At 39.6% G+C, this 21,946-nt stretch overlaps 1 protein-coding gene across 2 annotated transcripts in view; it reads left to right on the forward strand.

Moving 5' to 3' along the window:
* Positions 1 to 2,646: 2,646 nt before the first annotated feature.
* tmem63c (transmembrane protein 63C) overlaps positions 2,647 to 21,946 on the forward strand; it is a 30,890-nt gene continuing 11,590 nt past the window's right edge. The window contains exons 1-4 of one of the 2 annotated variants that reach the window (XM_038729540.1): positions 2,647 to 2,764; positions 15,120 to 15,345; positions 18,244 to 18,323; positions 19,471 to 19,558. In XM_038729540.1, the coding sequence (XP_038585468.1) occupies positions 15,136 to 15,345; positions 18,244 to 18,323; positions 19,471 to 19,558 (378 nt within the window). In that variant the 5' untranslated portion in view covers positions 2,647 to 2,764; positions 15,120 to 15,135. Of the gene's footprint in view, positions 2,765 to 15,119; positions 15,346 to 18,243; positions 18,324 to 19,470; positions 19,559 to 21,946 lie in introns of those variants that run through there. The other variant, XM_038729541.1, reaches the window with a different exon arrangement.

The following is a 21,946-nucleotide window of genomic DNA, read 5'->3' on the forward strand; positions in this document are numbered from 1 at the left end:
TCAGTCACTGCATTTGTGTAAATTTGACTTGTCTTTAGGTAGTTGCAGCTGGATGGATTTGTTGTTATTGCTATCAATATTATTATTATTTTAGAATTACATTGGTAGAACTGTTACACTATACGGCTTGATGTGCTGTAAAAATATTTGTATAATAATAATTATTTTGATTGTCAATCTAGGAACAACATGAGGGAGACATGAGATGCCGTCCAACCCTCCATGCCCTCACAGTGAACCTGCTAGACGATGACTGACTTCTTCACAACCTGCAAATGAAGTACTCAGTGTACTCACAGAAATGTCAATATCAACGACAAGTAATATATAATGTACTACGGGTAACCAACTTGAATGCCTCTTCCAGCAACTGACAGGTTTAAAGAGATTAGGGCTGAAATGATTCATCGATTAATTCAATTACTAAAAAGTATTGACGCAAATTCTTTGTATCTTCTTCCACCACTGCCAAGCAATCTGTAGAAGCTTCAATTATAAAAATCATCGTTAGCTGCAGCCCTAAAAGAGATTAAAGGATAGGTTTGTGTTTTTTGTACTCTATCTCAGAACAATGCTAAAATATGATGTAAAATATGTGATGTGTTTCCACCCAAGTGAAAGGTGGCTGTGGATGGATTTGTCTGTTTCTCTGGGGGGGGTGATGGAGCATAAGACACATGCCTTTGGTGTGAGAGAATTCCCCCCTGTGACACTTCCACCAATGTGTCCCTTAGCATGACACTTTACCCCTAGTTGCTCCAGGTGCAACCTCTGACATATATAGCTATTGTAAGTAACTTTGGATAAAAGCGTCAGCTAAATGAATAAATGTAACTCATGTACAAACTTCTGAACTGTCCGTCTATGTTTACTGCAAGCTTACAGTGAAGGATATTCAAAACAAAGGTCAGTGTTCTTTTTATATTGTTCCATTACCATTGTTGTCTACCTGACTTAACAATTTGCATAGTTATTTTAAACAATATTTATTAGCTATCTTTATTTTCTTATGATTCCATAAAGTTGAATTTCTTTTGTTCATTTATTTTAATTTATTGGTCATTTTTTTTCTAACTCCGCATTTAAAGCTCCTTTTTATATTATTTAAGTAAAAGTGCTGCTGATGGAATAAAATTATGCATAGTTGCATTTTCCACAAAACACAGTAAAATAAGTAGTAAATGGAATTGCCTGGTTTTAGCACCACCAGGCTACTTCAGTAGTGTAATGGATAAGCCAACTATTAAGAGTGAGTAAGAACACTGTCACTGTTAGCCTACTCACTGCACTGCAGTGTAGTTTCCCCACCCAACCACACACACACACACACACACACACACACACACACACACACACACACACACACAAACACAATCAGTATGAATAGCAAAATGAGACAGTTGTGAACAAACCATACTTACAACTATACACTACATCTGGCCATTTTGTATAGATCGTAAAAAGAAAATATGTTAGGAAAAACAACATCAATTAGAGTAACCTATAGGCTGGGGATGTGAGGTGAAGGGAAGGATGGCCTAATGCCCAGCGGCCCAGCCCCTGAGTTGGGAATTCATGGTGGATTCAATCCTGAAACTCCAAAGAGGAACAATTATCTAGTTTAGTGAATATTATAGCTCCAAGACAAAACTAAGAGGACTAAAAAAGGCTCAACAAATCCTTCCGCTACTTCAGCACCACGGAAAGCATCCCCCTCAACCTCCTCAAACCGCCCACTAGCTGTTCAGTCTGTTGAAATCATTTCAATCAATACAGTACAGTAATTCTTGCTGATCAGCAGAAAGTAGTTGATAGTATTGTGCAAGTAGTGTAAGAACCTACCAAATCCAGTGTCTTGAACTACTTATGGAATAAATGGTTTTATCCTACATCAAGGTAGTTTGTTCTAGGTATATCTATTGTGAGTCTTTCGTCCTTTTTTGGCCGCTCCAGTACCTGTACCGTAACAGCCTGAATAGGCGTGCATCAAAATCCAAGCTTATGCTGCCTTGTCCAAGTTCTAACAAACAACGGGCTCACTATACTGGAATAAAAGTATAAAGTGGTATGAAATGGAAACATTCAAGCAAAGTACAAGTACCTCAACCTCACGTACTTAGTTGCTTTTCACCGCTGGTTGTTCATTGCAGGCCGACCAATCACGTTTATTTGACTTGATAAAGTGAAAGGACTGGAAAAAAGACTTGCTTTTAGACAGTCTGGGTTTAATAACAGTAGACTTTGTTTGAAACAATGCAAGAAATACATTTTTCCAGTAGGTGGCAATACATTCTCGATTATTTTACCTCTTAGTCTGAGTGCTGTCAGATTGGTGATAGGCCTATAGATTTATTATTATATTTTGCTGTTACTCAGCAGCGGAACAAATCCACACTTTGTTTACCTTGTGTGTCTCATTGCCTGAACCATTCTGTTCGGGGGGAGGGGTTTAGCTTTAAAAAATATATATATTAATTTCATCAGCAAAATAAGCCATTCTAATTAGGCAAGACAATCAGATAGGCTAAGTAGGCTATACATGTTGGGGTCGATGATCAGTAGCCTATATCCTAAAATTAGAGACGAAAACAGGATTTCGGAGATTAAACACAGACGCTCCCTTAGCAGCCTTCATGGCAGGTGTTTAATTGTCAGACGGCCCCTGAGTAGGTGGGAGTTTCTCTTGTTTCTTGGTGTTCGAGGGGAAAAAACACAGGAGCATCTCCATCGTCACCAGACGCCAGCGACCAGGAAGCGTTGTAAGGTGAGCGAAGGGAATTATAAAACTAATGTATCCCTGTTGGTGATCTAAACGCGGACTGGCGGGTTTATTGCGCTATTTATTGCGCAATCGTTTTTCATCAAGTTACAGATCTGGAGGAAGGTGGGTGTGCAGACTGTGGTGAGTGCTGCAGTAAGCGGGGGAAAACAGAGTCGCCAAAAATTGCCTCATTAGAGAGAGAACCACCCTTTCCTTCAATTATTAATTCCCCGATTTTAAAAAGAAGTGAAATGTAAACGTTTAAAAGCTCCCTGCATCATGGTACAATGATGTGATTGGTTGGTTAGGATGAGGATGTTTCTGGCAACGTGTCAGACTATTGCACTCAAAACAGATACATTGCTCCTTCTCATTACAACACCTATTGTTCCTCATGGAGTTAAATGGGTGTTAGATCTTCAATGAGCACCCATAACTGCAATTTTGGGTTCACATTAGGATGATACTCATAAATCTTTAGGCTTCCAGCCATGCTGTGACCATGCTTTCTTCTCCCTGCTGTAGTCTTGTTGTTCAGCCTGAACTCTGTTGGAGCTGCACAGACACAAAGCCTTTATTGTTCAAACGAGCAAGTAGTGTGACCTGTTGAATCGATGCTAATTCTACTGCATATTCACTAGTTTTAAACACTGTCTGACTGGCTCTGTTGTTTGCTCCTGAGGGTAAACTGAGCTCATGGATGTTTATTTACTGAGTACATTTTTCTTTGACATAGTTGCAATTGATGTTTATGAATATGCATGCATGTGTTTTGATTGAATCTTTTATATGTGGTCTTGACATTGAACATGGCAGACTCCATAGCTGCCTTGTCCAAAAATTCACAACTCCGGAGGTGGCCTTTAAAATGCCAGATTAATAATGGCCTTCTGACATTTTACAGGGTCACTCGAGGATAGCATCTGCATGGCAGTACTCTGAAAAATATGTCATGCCATGCAGGTGAGACTGAGTTTGAAACAGAGAATTTTCATGTGGAGAAAGGTCTTACTGTTTGAAGTGGAGAGTGGTATTTAGGCACTTTTTTAAATGAAGACACAGAGAGTCCTTTTACATTACTAATATCCCTGACAAACGTTACCGAAAAGTTGCTTTCTCAATGAAGTGCTGACAGTGTGCAGGAGTTTACGTCTTTTGAGTGTTTGATAATCAAAATATTTTCAGGGGGTTGTCACTTTAAAATGTTATCCAATGCTGCAAAGGGAAGAGAGCACAGTAAGTCTCCCAAGAACAGAGAGCAAATGAATGCTGGTCATCTTTGAGTATCACAATGACATAAATATTTTAGGAGACTCTTAGCTGAGATTGAAAAAAGGGCTTGCAGTAGTGAGATGTGTATTGTGTACTTGTACAGATCACATGTGCTGAACAGGCAGACAATAGAAAGTGCCACGTAAACATAAACCTCCTTTCCATGGATCCACTTTATCTGGTTTGCTTGTTTCAGGACTGTGTTTGTTTCGGCACCTTGAGCAGGTGGACAGCTCCGGCTGCACAGAATGATCTAACAGTAAAGACGGTGGAGTAGTTGCACAAAGATCCTTTGTGGTTTCATTTCTATGGTGCAAAGTATCAAAATTACATAATCTGCTCTGCTTCACATGGAAAGACACAGACCAAAGAATGTGCAGATGAGTAAAGTCCACTACGTAAGGCTTAAACTGCTGGGATGTCAAATAACAAAGCAGTTATAGTAGTCGGGTGACTTCATTCTTGACAGAGTTTGGAAATTGCATAAAGTTAATTAATCTTAAATCAATGTTCACATGTAAGAGGGTTATTCTGTCAATCTTATACCTTAAAGAGCTCAGGACTGTGGATAGGCCCCCAAAACAAAGTACTTTTTCTTCTAGGAATCATGTATATGTTAATTTTAGTGTCCTTTGCCACTGGTTTTGAGTTCGCAGTGTTCCATGTTCTATATAGAGGTTGATTGATAAAAATCTTGGAATGTCTGTTTTTATGTCTAATCCTATAAATTTAATAGACCAATCAAGTCTTTTATCACACCGAAATAAAAAAATCATAAAAAATCCACGAATATTATAAACATTTCCCCCAGTGGCCTAATACACTCAGAGATATCAAGGACTTGGGTACTACAGGCGGATAAATTGTTGTGTTGTTACAGTAATGAATGAGAGTTAGCTCTACACTTCTGAGGGGGACAGCCCATGCTGTTAACAGATAGCACCAAACAAGCATCTGTGTTCTTTTTCCCCTGCCCTCTCTGATAGTGGTGATGACGAGGGTGGTGTTAATGGCAGTGAGGTGTGTGTATGTGTGTGTGTGTGTGTGTTTGTGCGTGCAGTACATCCACAATTGCATCATATGTGAGATGGAATTCTGTGACTCAATTCCCCAGCCACATGTCACAGGGCTGCTGGGTCTGAATAAAAATGTCGGAAAACACTTTGGCGAAAACCACTCGACGGAAAATCAAAGAAACAAAATATCAGACAGCTGATGATATCATGTTGAGCTGTGAAACCTGCATTTGTATTCCATCTGCCATCTAACCACACCAGTTATGTACTACAGGCTTTGTTCCTTTTAGGTCTTTGGTGTAGAGTAGGCTTCCTGCTGTTTGAGATTCCAGCTGTGAAGTTTCCTGCTGTTCCCTGGGGGTCCGTCACGGTGATGCCAATGCATGCAGCATTGTCAGTGATGTATTGTACACAGATACTCACCAATAAAAGACATGCTGCCATACGCTTACTAGGACACCAGGAAGCAGAATCAGATATTTACAGCCATAGATAGATATCAGACTCTCTTTATCTTCTCACAAGTGTTACTGACTGTTAGGCTAGTAGTCCCATCTGATATACACTACTGTTCAAAAGGCAAGTTTTAGGCAGGTGTGGGAAAGATGCAGTAAACTAAAAATGCTTTCAAAAATAGACATGTTAATAGATCATATTTATCAATTAACAAAATGCAAACTTGCAAGGAATCTCCACCATGCTTCACTTTGCTTGCACACTCATTCTTGTATAGCTCTCCAGCCCTTGGGCCAAGAAACTGCCTTCTGCTACAGCCAATTATTTCAAACTTTGACTCATCAGTCCAGAGCACCTGCTACCATTTTCTGCATCCCAGTCCCTGTGCTTCTGTGCGTAGTTGAATCGCTTGGCCTTGTTCCCGTGTCGGAGGCTTTTTGGCCGCAAGTCTTCCAAGACGACCATTTCTAACCAGACCACTTGACAGTAGATGGGTGTACCAGGGTCTTACAGTTTTCTGCCAATTCTGAGCTGATGGCACTGCTGGATATCTTCCAATTGCAAAGAGAAGTAAGCATGATGTGTCTTTCTTCTGCTGCAGTACGTTTCCTTGGCTGACCACAGCATCTTTGGTCCTCTGCATTGTCCGTTTCTTTGTGCTCCTTTAAAAGAGCTTGGACAGCACATCTGGAAACCCCTGTCTGCCTTGACATCTCTGCCTGGGAGAGACCTTGCTGATACAGTATAACTACCTTGTGTTTTGTTTCTGGGCTCAGTCTTGCCATGGTGTTTGACTTTTGGCAATAAATTGTCTTCAGCAGCCTCAGCATCATTAGCTGAGTTTGGCTGTTCTTCTTCAGTTCCTCACACAAAGCTGTTTCTGTTTCAGTTAATGATTGTGTTCCGAGCTACGTATTGAGTTGGTGATCATTAGCCCCTGTCTGGTATAATTGTGTAATCACACACCAGATGACATGCCTACAAAATCCGTGACCTTGTGCAAGTGTACGTAGAAGATACACAGCGAATATTAATTTTAATTAAAATAAACTGTTCTCTCATTTTGGATTTTGTTAATTGATAAATATAATCTATTAACATGTCTATTTTTGAAAGCATTCTTATTTTACAGCATTTTTCCACACCTGCTTAAAACCTATGCACAATAATGTACCTGCAGGCAGCGATTCTGTAGGTACATCAGATGTTGTGATATGAGCAGACTTTGTCTTCTCGGTTGGCTGTGATTTAGATGCCCAGTGATCTTTAAATGACCACATTGGTGGTTTTGCATTTATTTTATCCATTAACTACAAATGGCATATACTTCCAATTGGAACTGAAACAATCAGTCAATAAATGTTTTGTTCTAAGACAGGAAATGAATCAACAACCATATTGATAACTAATCAGTTGTTAATTTCTTTTAGTCTAAACATCTGTGGGTTACAATTGGTCGGACAATACAACATGGGCTCTAGGAACTTGTGGCAGCTCTTTTTTACTTTCTTGTGACATTTTATAGACCAAATGATTAACTAAAATAAAAAAAAAATAAAGAATTGGCAGATTAATCAATAATAAAAATAATGGTTTCAGCCTTACTTGAAATTATTGTTGACCATTTTCTAAAGCTTACCACAAGCTTTTACATTTCCTAACTTCCCAACATCTACTGTCGGCCAATATTTTCATTACAGTATGAAAATTAGCTTGCAGAGAACTGATACTCCGGCAATGATTCTTTGCACTGAGAAGCTGTGTTTTCCTTAAATACCCACCAAACAACATGAAACAGTGAGCAAACATTGATGCTGTGAAAAGAAAAACATGGATTTGGAAATTTCCTGCATTGTTGCTGTTGTTAGACTGTTGAACTGTTAAACTGCTGAGTCATTATCACAATTACAATACTTAAAACTAATTAACAAACCTTAAGCACACTTCAAGCCTTGAAGTTCATTTTCATGTGATATCCAAATAAATGGAAACTACTGGCTTCTTGGAAGGTAGAAAATCAATCCAAAAACTCATGGTATGCTTTGAAATATGGCAGTAGTGTAATTTTAAGAAGGAGCGTAATTAAACATGTGAAAGATTATTGGAAAGCAGAGTAATTCCTGCAATTTGACTCCAAACTACAAACATATTAAATACATTTAATAAATGATGTATACACAATTATTTGACTAAAACATAGAGAACCACTGGTATTGTCCATCAATATGTTACTGAATATCCATGCCACCTTAGTAAAAATGATGAATAGCTTAGATACAAATGCCAGTAGTAGGGTGCTATTTTTGTTATACAACTAGGATAGTTATTCTTGACATATTTTTAATCATTAATATGACAGAATACTTAAATGTATTGCAGATGAAGAATCGTGCATATTCATTTCAAATAAGAATATAGCTTAGGCAGTGACCAGCAAAAGTGGTACTAAATGAAGAGCAGTTTGGGAACTGAAAGAGCCGGCTCTCAGAATGGAGCGGAGCCATAAGATCCGGCTCCCTTCAAAGAGCTCTAATTCACATCACTAATGGCCAGGGAGAGAAAGTGATGATGCAAGCTACAATTGTTTCCATATGGCTCTTTTCTATTAAATGTATGTGTGACATTATTGTCAGTATGCTCATACATATTGTATTTTGATTGATTGTATGTTCCTTTAAAATATGCTTTAGATGCTTACACAGAGTGGCGATTTCTCTGAAATAATCTCGATGATGTGATGTTGGCACTTTTTTTTGTAGATGTCGTGGTGATGGTAATTTTGACTCTGATACTCGATGGCCAAGTTTTAGGATCACCTCCAGCAGATTTTACAGTGTAAAAGTATGTGGGTGATATCTTCCAGAAGATTGGAGGTATGCAGAGAAAACACAGACTGAATAGGTTGTGTGGTTACGATTGGGTCTGAGTCACACATGTTACACTGAAGCCATCACTGATGCCAGATGGGGTCTAATGAGGAATGGCCCAGTCCACACAGCAGCAGCAGGGCAGACACACAGCACTCCCCTGGGGGCCTACTGAGCATGTGCAGCCAGACAAGAAGCAGGTGTTTGGTTTGTTGTGCACAGCCCGTGTGTGCAGTCTTTGCTTCAGTCATGCTATGGCTCATTCTGCTTTCAGAAAGAGGATGGGTTGGGGAACCTGCATTAACTGTGTTCTCTGAGCAGACACACCTCGGTGATCTGTGTTTGTGCGTTATGTGATAGAGAGAGAGAGCGAGGTATGAAAATAGTAAAGCCCCCGCCCTCCTCCACTGAGCAGGTGGTGAGCAGATTGTGCTAAAACCTCCGCCTCCTCCCGCCCCTCGCCTAGGGCTGAGTCTGATAAGGGTTGCCCATCCACACCCCCCAACACCACCCTCCAACCAAAAACCATCACAGCAGAGGCCTGTGGCTCCTGTAGGGTTGAAAATAAGATGTACTTACACATGTCATCAGATGAGATGCATTACATGCATATGGCCAAAAGTGTGTGGACGCTGCTATCTGATTTGATATTCAGTTCCAATTTAGGGAAATAACTCTCAATGTTACAGCATACAATTATATTTTAGACAATAGTGGGCTTTTTTGCATTTTGCAGCAACAATTTGGGAAAGGCCTCATGTGGCAATGCCCCAGTACACAAAGCCAGGAGCATAAAGAAATAGTTCTCCCAGTTTGGTGTTACCTCAGCCCCATCTAACACCCTTGGGATGAATTGGACCCAGGCGCTATAGCCCAACATCACTGGCCAACCTCACTAATGCTCTTGTAGCAAGGAGCAAATCCGTGCAGCCAGGAATTTGCAGGAAATGCCTTCCTAGAAAGTGAAGGCTGTTTTAGCAGCATGTTAATGCTCAGGATTTTAGAATTGGATGTTGAACAATCACGTACAGGTGCATGTGAATGAGAGCAGTGATACGCTGGAGAAGTCTTATTACACCCCTCATGTGATTTTGCAAATGTGCTGTGATTATATCTGAGCTCTGCTTTGAGAAGACATTTTTAAACCATTATTCAGCCCCTGGTCCTTTTGGATTGATGGGGGGCTTACCTGTGACCTGCAGGGGGTAGACAAAATAATATAAACTCCCATGAAAAATGACTATGAAAACTCTGAAGTAACATAATCTCAACTACAAATGCTGCCACAAAGGTTGGGTGTCAATTTGTTGCATTTGCCAGCCATAAAAGAGCTTTGTCATTCAGGGTAACTGCAGGTGCACTGATCAGAAAAAAACTGCACAATTAATAACTATGTCAAGGGAGTGTAGTCTTGAAATGTGAGACATATGCTAAACACAACAAACTGCATCAAGAAAGAGATGTTGCCTTTTTAGGATGCTCCCATGCCTCTCAGCATACTACTAAGTGAAAGGCACAGTGAAAGTTCACTGCATCATCTCATGTCACCGGATTTTTATTGGCTTGTTAACAGTTTGTTAGAGAAGGATTGTTACAGAATACATGTAAACCCCAGAATTTCCATAATCAGGGTCTAAGTTTTAGATTAACATGCAGAGAGTACAGCTAAAAATCGCTCATGCATATTCTACCAATTCTGGGCCTCTCAGAAGATGTCGATGACAGGGGAAACGTCAAACCTTTCTCTTCCACGCAGGTATCGCTGTCTTAAGCAGAGAGAAGAGCCTTAACCAGCACAAACAGATCAGCAGCAGGTGAAAACTGCATGTTTAACAAGGCTGCAGTCAGTGCAGTCAAGAAGAGAACAACAGCTCTGAAGCAATTATTCTTTTATTTATGGTGATTGCAAGTTGTCCTTCGGGGTAGTCTTTTCTCTCACAGTGGCTGGCAGTTGCTAAGGTGCAGAGGTGTGGACGTCAACGTAAGTTCACGCTTTATTTATGGTACATGTCTCTGGCAAAACAGGGCCATCTCTCTGTCTCATTCCCTCAGGCAGGTAGATGTATCCAACTGAATGTTTGACGATGTCCACCAAATGGTTTATGTTGTTGATGAGGCTTTGGTGCGGCTGGGAATCCAACCCCTTTAAAACATGTTTAGATGTAAACGTGTTTCCTGTGTGTGTGTGTTTTTTTTAATATGATAACATAAATTTAGTTTCTCATTCCAGCATGACAAAGCACTTAATAAGGTATTTGGTGAAGTGATTTAAAGGATTGTAAAAGTGAGTAGTAAATGCCTTCGCACTTGGTTCGGATATTGGCAGGAAACTTATTTCCCCAGTGTTTTTAGCTAGGCTTGCAGCATGGCTCCTTGAAGGGTAATGTCGGTCAGTCACTACTTTGGTGTAGACTCAAACATAACAACTATTGGATTAATTGTCATGATTTTTTGCATAGACATTCATGGGCCCCAGAGGATGCTGCTGTTTTGGCAACTCATTGATTTTTTTATTAGCAACGCCAGCTATTTTGTTTTTTTCAGTGACATGGTTTAACAACTGTTGGATGGATTGCCATTGAACTTTGGTACATATATCCATGGTGCCAAGAGGATGAATCCTAATGACTTTTGCGATCCCCTGACTTTTCCTGTACCATGAGCCATGAGTAAAAATTGTTGGATGGATTGCCATTATATTAGTACAGAACATGTATAAAAGAAGTGGATGTAGTCACCGTGACGTCACCCATTGGTTTCTGGACTGCCGTTTTGAAGCCACGAGTTTAACAGTTAGGCCACTGGCATAGTTGGTGACAACCAAAAAGTAATGTTGCTTTTAGACAATACGTGAAGCTACAGCAGCAACTGATTTAATCAAAACATTATAAGGGAGGGATGATAGACATCTGGATTGAAGTTTACTATAAATTAATTTTGAATTAATTAATTATGAATTTCTGACTTACAGTATATTTGTTTTGTCTCCATCACCTCAGGGATAATATCACTCACTCACTCACTCACTCACTCACTCACTCACTCTCACGCACACACAGAAACACACATGGAGATACCTCAGCTGTTTTCTAGTGCAATGAGCAGATTAACTGACATGAGCTAGCTTTTTCCTCTTTACAGCTTTCCCCTTTTTTTCTGCTTCTCTGACTCAAACTCAGGTAGAAGTCATCACCAGCTCGAGGCTCCAGTACTGACTTCAGCATCTGTTATCATAATAGTCAAACTGAGCACAGAGAATTCACTCATGCTGCCAGCGGGAGGCACAACAACGTTGCTTCCCAAGCCAAACATCAGTTTGTAATCTGCTGCGTTGGCTTGGCAGCCTGATTCAGGGATGAGGAAGAGAGAAATGAGCAGAGGGAAAGGATTAGAAAGACTTCAGATTTGCCGAATCTCAGTAAGCTGGAGAGGAAATGGATACCATGGGATCACTGTGAGCATGTTTGAGTGTTTATATTTGAGGGGTTAGACAGAAAGTATGGAGTCTCATGGTTAAACTGCTGAGTCATGCTGTGACGTTTGTCCAAATGTTGTGTGAAACCACACCATAGTCTGCCTGTATCCTTCAGCATCCTGCTCTGTTCTGGGGGTGGAGAGGAAGAGTTTCACTGTTAGCATCAGCAGCCGGTAGAATTCAAAGTGAACGCCTCGTCTGATGCAGGAAGAACAGCTCAATGAGCCGATAAAGGTCTGTTTATGCTTCTGCATGTCAAACTTTGTTAGAGCTCAGTATGCTTCCAGTTCACAGCTAGTTGTTGTATTTTCTTCCATAATGAGGCATCATTTCTGTTTGATTTAGCTCCTGTTGCTGTATGTCACAGTTCACACAGTTGCTCATTGATTTGATTGCTACAATCAGCTCGTCTCAGGAATATAAAAATAAGAACACTTTTTTTTACAGCAGCTTTCCATTTTAGGCTTTTTTAATACGATGATTGAATTACTTAAAAAAAGGTCAATGCTTGACGGTCAACGGCTGATTTATTGTTCTATTGTCCACACAGCTTTGATATCTCCTGAAGATAGCTGGTTGGAAAACGTGTTTCCAAAATGACAATTTTAGACACAAATCTTTACTTAAAATGTATCATCCAATAGCTGTTCAATATAAATAATCTAGTCCAACTACAATAGCATAATCAAACTAACATAATGCGTGTGATCAACCAGCTATTGAGAGTTGGAGTCTCAGTTTTATGTGCTTCTCAGAAAACTGCATGCTCTCTCCTTGAACTCTAAGTCCATGTGGTTATTATTCCATTTTTAGCTGTAAAATAATCCTTTTGTGCATATCAGTGGCTTAATTTATTATTGGCAGAGAGAGAAAGCATGATGTATGGTACATCGGCTTCTAACACAGCTCTGCAGACTGTGTGTGGGTCTGTGTGTGTGTGTGTGTGTGTACGTTATGGATTTGCTTTGTGATCCATCCTCAGAGAATCTCCATTTGTGTCCACGGGGAGGCTCAGATGCTTTGTATCACGGTATCTAAACAACCTTTACAGTTTCACAACAGGAAATATGAAAAAGACTACAGTGGTGCAGAGAGAGCTGCTAAAAATTACTGGGTTGTATTTTTAGACTTCTGTACATCTCCAGACCTCTCTGATGTACAGCCAGTCCAGCAGCACTGTCATTGATCAGCTCGCCTCCCACAACAGACATCTTGCTGTGGCTTCTGTTGCACAATAAGCGCTATTTGGTAAATGCCTCACAAAACTGTAATGGTGCTTCTGAGGAAGTGACATCATTAGCGCAGTGGTAAATCACACCAAGGCTGGGTTCGGTAATGTGTGCCAGTTTGGAGGCCTGTGGCGTCCTCTCCCATTTCTCACTTATTTCAATCTCGTGTTACCTCACAGCTCTTGTAAGAGCTGGACAGCAGAGGGTTGTGATGCAGTTTTGGCTGACATTTACTACTGCGCAGGCCACTGTGTGTTTACTACTGAGACCATCGTTCTGTCACAGTAATAGCATCTCTGAATATATCGTGGAATCTCATTTTCCTCATGAAATCTGATGACTGATGTCTTTCACTCAGGTGGAATCGCAGTATTGATGCAAAGCTTTGTCAGCACTCTGCTGCTGCTCCATTTCCCTGTTTATTCAGTGAGGAGTGTACACAAGCTGAGCAGCTGGGAGTCGGGACTGTATTGATCAAAAGTGAGGAGCTTGTGTGGTGCTGGAGGACAGATGGTTCGGGCCTCTATTCTGTAGTCATGGCAGTGTGAATGAGCATATCCTGTACATGTGTCTCTAGACAGAGGGAAACATGCAGAGAGTGGCTATAACTGCCAATCCTCAACAAGTTGTTCAAAACTGTAGTGGAGTAAACAGTTTAAGCTTTTACTCTTGTGAGTCTTGTTCTCGTGAAACTATTTTTCTTCATTCTAACAGAAATATGTTCTTCTCTATGTAGTTGAATAGGCTCATTAGCATATTCATGTTACATATTATGGCTTTTTAAGAAGCCTCCATTGTATTTGTCATCCAATCAGTTTGTCGCTTCCATGTGATGTCTCCACTTCTATTTGTCAGATAAAGAAACAGACACAGATCAATGGCTGCTAATGGGCCGTGATGGTCATTAGACTGATCCTATCACAATTGCACTTAGAGTGAGTGGCACAATGAGTCACAACAATTTTATGTTGAAAAAACAGACTATCCCAATGTTATTGCTTCTTACCAGCACCACTACCTTACTGACTGTATTCATTAAAATGCACAAACATCGTAATTCTCAGTCTGTGTAAATACAGGCTTGTATAGGGTGAGTAGGTATTGAAAAGATATATGGCAACAAATGACAAGACTTAAAACTCACAGCGGCCTTTAGCAGTGCGGTTTTTATTTTGCAATCAGATACGTGCTCGTATGCTTGCTTTCCTCATCCGCTCATGAACTTCACCCAAAGTGCTGGAAACTCATGTAAACTCCCACTGCAACGTTACAGTAATATTTTTATAACTTTAAGCAACTGCTCAGTGTTAGCGAGTGAGCTAACGTTACCTAACTTGTTTCACATGATTTGCAGTAATGTTAGTTTACCTTTCTAATAGGTTGAAAGTCAACTCTCTCTATGTCTTCACATAGGATCAGGCATACTGGCCGTCAGAGGTAACACAAAAACCCGAAATGTCGATAATTTTTACGTGAGATTACAATCCCTTGACACACAGGCAATAAAAAAGTGATTAATTTCACTGAAAAAATATATATAGCCCCTTTTAAAGTGAGACATGCAACTTTTAAGAAAAGAAATAACAAATTAACACGATGAAAAGCCTTTTCTCAGTTCAGCAGCTTTACAGGCTCATTGTTTTTGTATCCTTACCTAGATAATATTGTTGGATAACCTAAAACCACATTACTGATCCAGTTTGCTCACTTTTTGACTTTTCTCCTTTCAAGCTAACCTAAAAATAGCTTAGTATTTTCAATAAATGCTAAACAGCAAGTTAGCTAAACTGCTAAATGCTATGATTTAGGAATATCTAAAAATGGTCACTTGGCAGCTGTTTAGCAAAAGTTAAAGCAAAAGTGTCACTTTAATTTCAGCAAATAATCATGCACTATGAAGGGGTTAGGATATGTAAAGCCATTGCTGGAGCCTGAGAACTTTAACAGGTGTGTCTCAAAACTATAAAATAAAGACAGAGACATGTCAAACAAACAAGCAAGTCGCCCAATCTTTGCTAATGGTCTCTTTATTTCTTCCTTCAGATATGGTCCGGTGCTGATGGCGCACTCTGAGCTGTTTGTGACGGGAGCGCCACCTGTGGAGGGGAGCGCTGTGGACCTGGATGTTCTGAGCCTCTTGGACTCGTTTGGAGAAGAAAACAGCACCGTTGAGAGATGCTACCGTGCCCACTCCCGCAGCAGCGTCCTTCAGGGTCTGCCGTTTGGAGGGGTGCCCACGGTCCTCACCATCAATGTGGTTCTCTGGATGGTACAGACACGCACACACACACAAACAATAATATTCACAGTTTACACAATGAACTGCAGAAGAGCAGTTAAATTTGATTATATTATGCAAATATAAGGACGTTAGGATAATGGCTTTAGCCAACGATTATTGTATTACTGATTCATTTTACTATCATAGACTTCATCATAGAGAAACACAAAATGTCAACATTTTTTGCCATTTTTGATTAAAAAAATAAAATAGAAATTACTACTTACTACAAAAAATCAAAAGTTACTTAAACCATCAGTCATCAAAATAGGCAATTTTCTGTTCATCTGCAAATCAATTAATTGAGTTATCGTTCCTGCTTTAGTTACAACCACTTTTGCACTCACAACACATTTGTTTCCACGAATCATCTCTTCTCTAAATACTGCTGCAGCTTAGAGGGCCCTGACAACAAGGTTTCTGAATATATTCATAGCTGCCAACACCCTGTTGAGATATTATGAAGAGCCCTGATACAAACAGACAAGAGGTGACACATGGTCTGAGGGCTGTTTCTTTAACAACACAGTATCTAATGGACATCCTGTCTCAAGCTCTTGATGATAATACATTACAAGAGCAGCATCAGGAGCACTCATGCTATGTGAAATGAATGCAGACATAGTGTGTGTTGGAAATGTGTGAACACGCACACATGCTCTTTTTCAATAAATTGTGGACCTCAGCCCTCACTACCACGTTCCTAAATGCAAATGTAATCCTAACAGTAAATTTAGTCTTGATTTTAACCCTCACCCTGGATCCTAACTAACCTTAACCAGTGCTTTCATATTAACCTACACCTGTAGGATGTTATATCAGACATTGGATATACTGTACATCCAGCCCGGTCTCATCCCAGGACGTCAAACTAGATACTATTAATTGTTGTTACTGCTTTTTAAAATAACTAAATCCTTTAAACCTATGTACAAATTGTACTTTTAAGTGGTCTAATGTTTAATGTTTACTGTTTATTTGTGTATCTTATGAGTCTTATTAAATGTCCTTTGTTGTTGTGGGTGTGCTTGGTGTTCGTAACCTGTCATCAGCATTATCTCATCTTGGATTTGGAGACAACACATTTTTAACAGAAAGCGTGCAGTCCAAGCTAGAGGCATGAACTTTGAAAGACATCATCTTGTAGCAGTACTCATATAAAATCTTATGGTCTCCCGTATGTGGGTTTCCTCCATATAATTTGTTTATTACATTCAAAATGGTGGTATTCCTTCAACAGACCAAAGACAAGTGGTTGGAGACTTTAAACAGCTCCTATGTGTGAATGGGGGTTCTGAATGTTTGTCTATATGATAGACTGGTGCATGCTAGGAAAGGCTCCATTTTATCAATTAAAGAAACAGAGTATAGAAACACTTGACTAACACTTTGGATTTTGGATGGAGCGAACAGTAAATGTCAAAAAACTTATATTGGATGCATATTGTTATTATACATACAAATATTCAGATTCATATTCCTCTGCCAAGATAGGAACTTTATTTTCTCAAGAAAAAGTCTCTAAAAAACAAATCCAAACTTTAAATTAAGCCATTGTCTTGCAAAACACGGTGGAGCTTTTTATTTGTCTCCTTGTCTGGACTTTTGGATATTATAAGAATGTACAAGAACACACATTGTGTGCTTGTCATAAGTACCAAATTGCATTCTAGACAATGGCAATCTGCCATGTTTTAATGATTTTAACTTTCCTTTCACATCGGATGATACATGTATACGCTGTTTATAAACATACTGTGCATATTTTTCTCCAGATAATAATAGACTTCCATTTTCACTTGTCAACTAACTCAGATCCAATGTCAGGCCTTGTCAAGCTTGATCTCTATACTGATATCACTCTCAATCTGCCACATCCACATTTTAATTGGCTCATTTTTATTGCCGTCTGGTTGTCAAGACAACACAGCGGGTTGAGCACTGTCTCTTAATGACAAGCATGAGTCAAAACACGCTTCTCCCCAGGTGACAGGAGCACGCCTCTGCATCAATCCCAACATCATACAGAATAAATCATCTGTGGGACTTGAGGAGAGCATGCCCACACATCAAAACCAATTAAAATAAAACAACAAGCAGGATGGACACCCAGAAAACAGCAAGACAATGGAGAGATTTCTTATTTAAAGAAGGAGTTTGGCCCTGACTGCTAATGTGAACACACGCTGATTATTCATCTACATGCCTCAGTTGAGGATGCCCTGATTGTCTATGCATGCCTCTGCATCACTACAGAATTAATCATTCAATATTTATGGGAGCTTTCGTCTTATTAACGTGGTTGTCACCCATGCCCGCTAAACCAAATGTCTTCTAAACCCAAATGAGTAAATGATTTAATGCTGTAATTAAAATCAAACATTCATCAGCACTGTCACTCAATTTGCATTTATCAACATTCATCCATCATCACCCTGTTATGATCTTAGATATTTAACCAGGGCGCTTCCTCACTAATCTACTATTGTCTACTATAATGTCATCAAAGAGGGTCTTTTCACTTAATTGTGAGTTTACAGTTAAGCTTTCCATTTGTGGCAGAATGGAGCCTATTCATTTTTATTCTTGCTATTGATCACACTCATTCGTCATTAGTGCACAGCATGTGTTCGTGTGTGCATGCTGACTGGTTTCTGGTAGTTTCCAAGACAACCACGTACTACTCTAAAGAAAGAAGAAGGCTTATTATTGCTGCTGCATTTTGAACCTTTCATTTGTAGGTTTTTTATGAGGATGCAGAGATGGGCCTCAGCTTTCAAATCAAGCAAAGGTTTTGGAAAATATTAAGCCGAGAGCAGATAAGGACAAGGCGTGTACCTGTGATTCTTAAACGCTCTGCATTCATGTTCTTGTCCTGTGTTGCAGTTCCTGTTGCTCATCTTCTCCTGCCTGAGGAAGGCTGCATGGGACTATGGCCGCCTGGCTCTGCTGATGGAGAATGACAGGTAAATCAATCACTTGCTGTCAAAAAATCTGATACACTTGCTTGTCTGTGAGCCCTGTCAACATTTAAGATGGAGAAATAATTCCCAGTGGGATCACTCCTGAGTCCTGATCCTGAAGCCTGCAGCTCCCTCTGCTGAATATAAATGGCACTGCATGGGAAGCAACTTACTTCAAAGAGCTTCCACATGAACCAGTAAACATTTGACATTTTCCCTTGATAAATAGCTTAAAGAAGGCCAGTGTTATTCTAGATTTGTATCATATCCCATGAAAAGATCAAAGCAAACAATGAGTTAACCTTTCCAACTTTTTTTATACTGTCTGTGGCACTCAACCCAAAATCCATTGGTTCCCAATTGATAGTTAAATCTTTAAAACAGGTCACACATTAGTTTTAATTTTTATAAAAGACTAAATAATTTCCTAAAACAGCTGGGCTATGTAATTTTTAGCAAACATTACTCAAACAAAAGTAAATAATGCAATAATAAAATAACAGGATGCAATAATACTCTTTGGATACACAGATAATATTTGTTAGGATAATGCATTGTTGGTTTTAGTGTTTTCATGGAATTTTTTGATGGTAAGAAAAATATAGAATATCACCAGACGCATCCTTTAAACAAATAATAAATGATCAAAAATGTTTTGAATTTCTTGCCGATCAACTAATTGAATTATCGTTTCAGCACTTATTCAGATACCTTTAAGGATACAAAATGAGTCGAGACCCACCCAGCAGTCTGCATTAGTCTGCAGCGGTTTTCCTCTGCTTGACCTGAGTCTCGTCTCCAGGGGACTGCAGGCTTGATTAGTTCTGCCTGACTGGTAGCGGCTTCATTACAACCGAGGGCAAGCAGCATGTGTTTTGCCAAGCGGCCCTCTCTCGTACTAATTCAATTATGCAGCTTAATTTGACATGCTGTTGAACTGTCAGTGGTATGGCACACAAAGAAATATCCATAAACTCAACCATCAGGCTGCAGTTATGTGGGACAGTCTACAGCTGTTACATTATGTCTTGGTTGTGATCTCCTTTTCAGCTCTGAGTTACATATGATATTGATATCGATATATGGTTATTTCAGGCCACAGTCAATATGATCTTGCTATTTCTGTGTTTATCTCGTCTTTCCAATTCAGTCTCACGTCCCTGTTTTATGGAGAACCAAGTGAGAAGGAAAAGTCTCCATCAGAATCCAGCCCCTCCGACTCTGAGACCAAGGACATGGTAAGTTTGGTTTGGTTTGGCTAAGAATTTTTCATCAGCTCCTCAAAACACCAAGAAACCCATTAATAGACTTTTCAGATCAATTAAAGGTACCCTGTGGATTTCATGCTAAACAAACACTTGTTCACATGCAGCCTGTCTCAACAAAACAGATTTACGTGTCCTAAAGGTCTAACAGAAATGAAGTCAACATGTTATATTTTTTTGTATGTGTTGAAACCTACATTGTTTTAAATTCTGAATTTTCATTAGCGTGGTCCTTTTCTGAGGTCTTACTTTATAGCTGCACTAATTAATATTATTTTATTTACAATGTAGTAGATGACCATGTGTAATGTGAAAAGAGTGTGGTGATGAAACCACAACTTTGCAGGTCCTTCCAGCTGTAGCCCATTGAGCGTCTTTAGCGTCTTTTAGCCCATTGTTTTGGTTTTACAGTGCTCCAGCTCTGCTCTCATTAACCTGCTTTCCAGTCGCAGCAGGCAACAGTTTTCAACGAAAAACTCTTAATTAGTTTAACCCACTGTCTTCCACCAAACGGCTGGCAAACAAAGTTAACGACTAGCCAGTGGACATTTAGCAGCAATACCAATTTGATTGGTGGAGACAAGACCAGTTAAAAGGAGAGTGAATATTGGGCTTAAAGTTGTCAGGTAGACGCCAACACGACACAAAATGAATGCTAATGTTACATGCTTGCTGTGCCCATGTGGTGTGGTCCCCATCTTTAGTTTTGTCACCTTTTCTTTACATGGTCATGTTCACAGCAACTGGAGCCAGGAAAGGCAGTCTGAAGTGTCGGAAGACCATTTTTATTTGGTTTGAAATAGTGCTGGGCAACGATAAAATTTTTAATCGCGATTACTCGTATGATTTTGTTGCGATTAATTGTTAAAATTGAATAATGAATTCTAAAGTAGTGCGCAATTTTAATTTAAATGTATGTCTTCTGTATACACAAAAGTGTAATAACCTGTGGTTTGCAAACACTTTAAACAAATAAGGTCCTTTTTCCAGCAGTATTCCCTTTACAGAGTAGCAATAAAATATATCTAAAGGTATTTGCCACTGCAAGGGCATTACCTTTTATCTAGCTTGTTAAAACAAGTTACTATCAGAGTCCAATTGTCTTGTTGTATTTTTTCTGAACAGGTATCAGCATCAGGTATCTTTTATCTGGGAGCAGCAGTCTGTCAGTCTCACTCGCACAGACGCGGTAGATATTTTACATTTTACAAGCACAGAAGACTCCAGACAGATTCCAGTTGTCTCTACACTGCAAAATATAAAGCATAATGGGAAATGTAGAAAGTTCTAATTTGTCATTATACCAAGTTGTCACAGTTAATTTGTAAGTAATATAGTGATGTTTAAAAATGCTGCATGCTGAACTTGTATAATCAACTCCACTTGTCTAAGATGGCAGTGTCAACTGTTGTAAGGGAAAGTTTGGGGGGAGGTCGGTGCGCGTGTTCACTGGTTAAAAACTTGAAATGACGTAACAAATCGCGGTGGATATTTTACAAGCACAGACCAGGTAACGTTAAAGCAACAGTAAACACAGGGTTCAGATGTTGGTTTCGGCTGTTTGAGTTGTTTGATAGGCTGCGTCATTAACAAGCAAGCGGCTCACCTGCTGCCGTGATAACAGATCGCGGGTGGAGAAATATGGAAAAAAGAAGACAGCGTAGTCTGCCAAAGCCTCCCTCCACTGCTTGTTTGGGTGGGTGATTTGCAGGCTGATCAACATCCCGCCCCTCCTGTGACCCATGGTTTGACTGTATGTGTATTCAGAGCCAGTGAGCAAGGGACTTTCAAACTAATAATAAAAAAATAAAAACTGCATTAACATGCATAAAATAATTGTTGGTGTTAATTAATTAATGCCTTAAGGGGCGATAATAAGTTTATAACTGCCCAGCCCTAGTTTGAAAGTATGACTCTCAATGAGATGTTAATTTCATAGCTGTGAGATGCTACAAATATATTAAAAGTTGTGTGGCTGGCAGAACACCTGCTCATCTTAACACTGCTTCACAGTGCCACTAGTGGTTAAAAACTCCACAGGGTGCCTTTAATCACTTAAATAGTATAATTTGGGTAAACAGGCATAGCATTTAAGGAGAAGACTCCAGACAGACTCCAGTTGTCTCTACACTGCAAAATATAAAGCAGAAGGCATAATGGGAAATGTAGAAAGTTCTAATTTATTTACAGTCATTATACCAAGTTGTCAAAGTTAATTTGTCAGTAATATAGTGATGTTTAAAAATGCTGCATGCTGCACTTGTATAATCAACTCCATTTGTCTAAGATGGCACTGCGTCAACTGTTGTAGGGGAAAGTTTGGATCATGACTCAGCTGGACTGTCTGTGACTCCATGACAC

This window comes from Micropterus salmoides, unplaced genomic scaffold (assembly GCF_014851395.1).
Source record: "Micropterus salmoides isolate LMB-PRFRI ecotype aquatic unplaced genomic scaffold, ASM1485139v1 Ms_hic_scaffold_19, whole genome shotgun sequence".
Classification (NCBI taxonomy): Eukaryota; Metazoa; Chordata; class Actinopteri; order Centrarchiformes; family Centrarchidae; genus Micropterus; species Micropterus salmoides.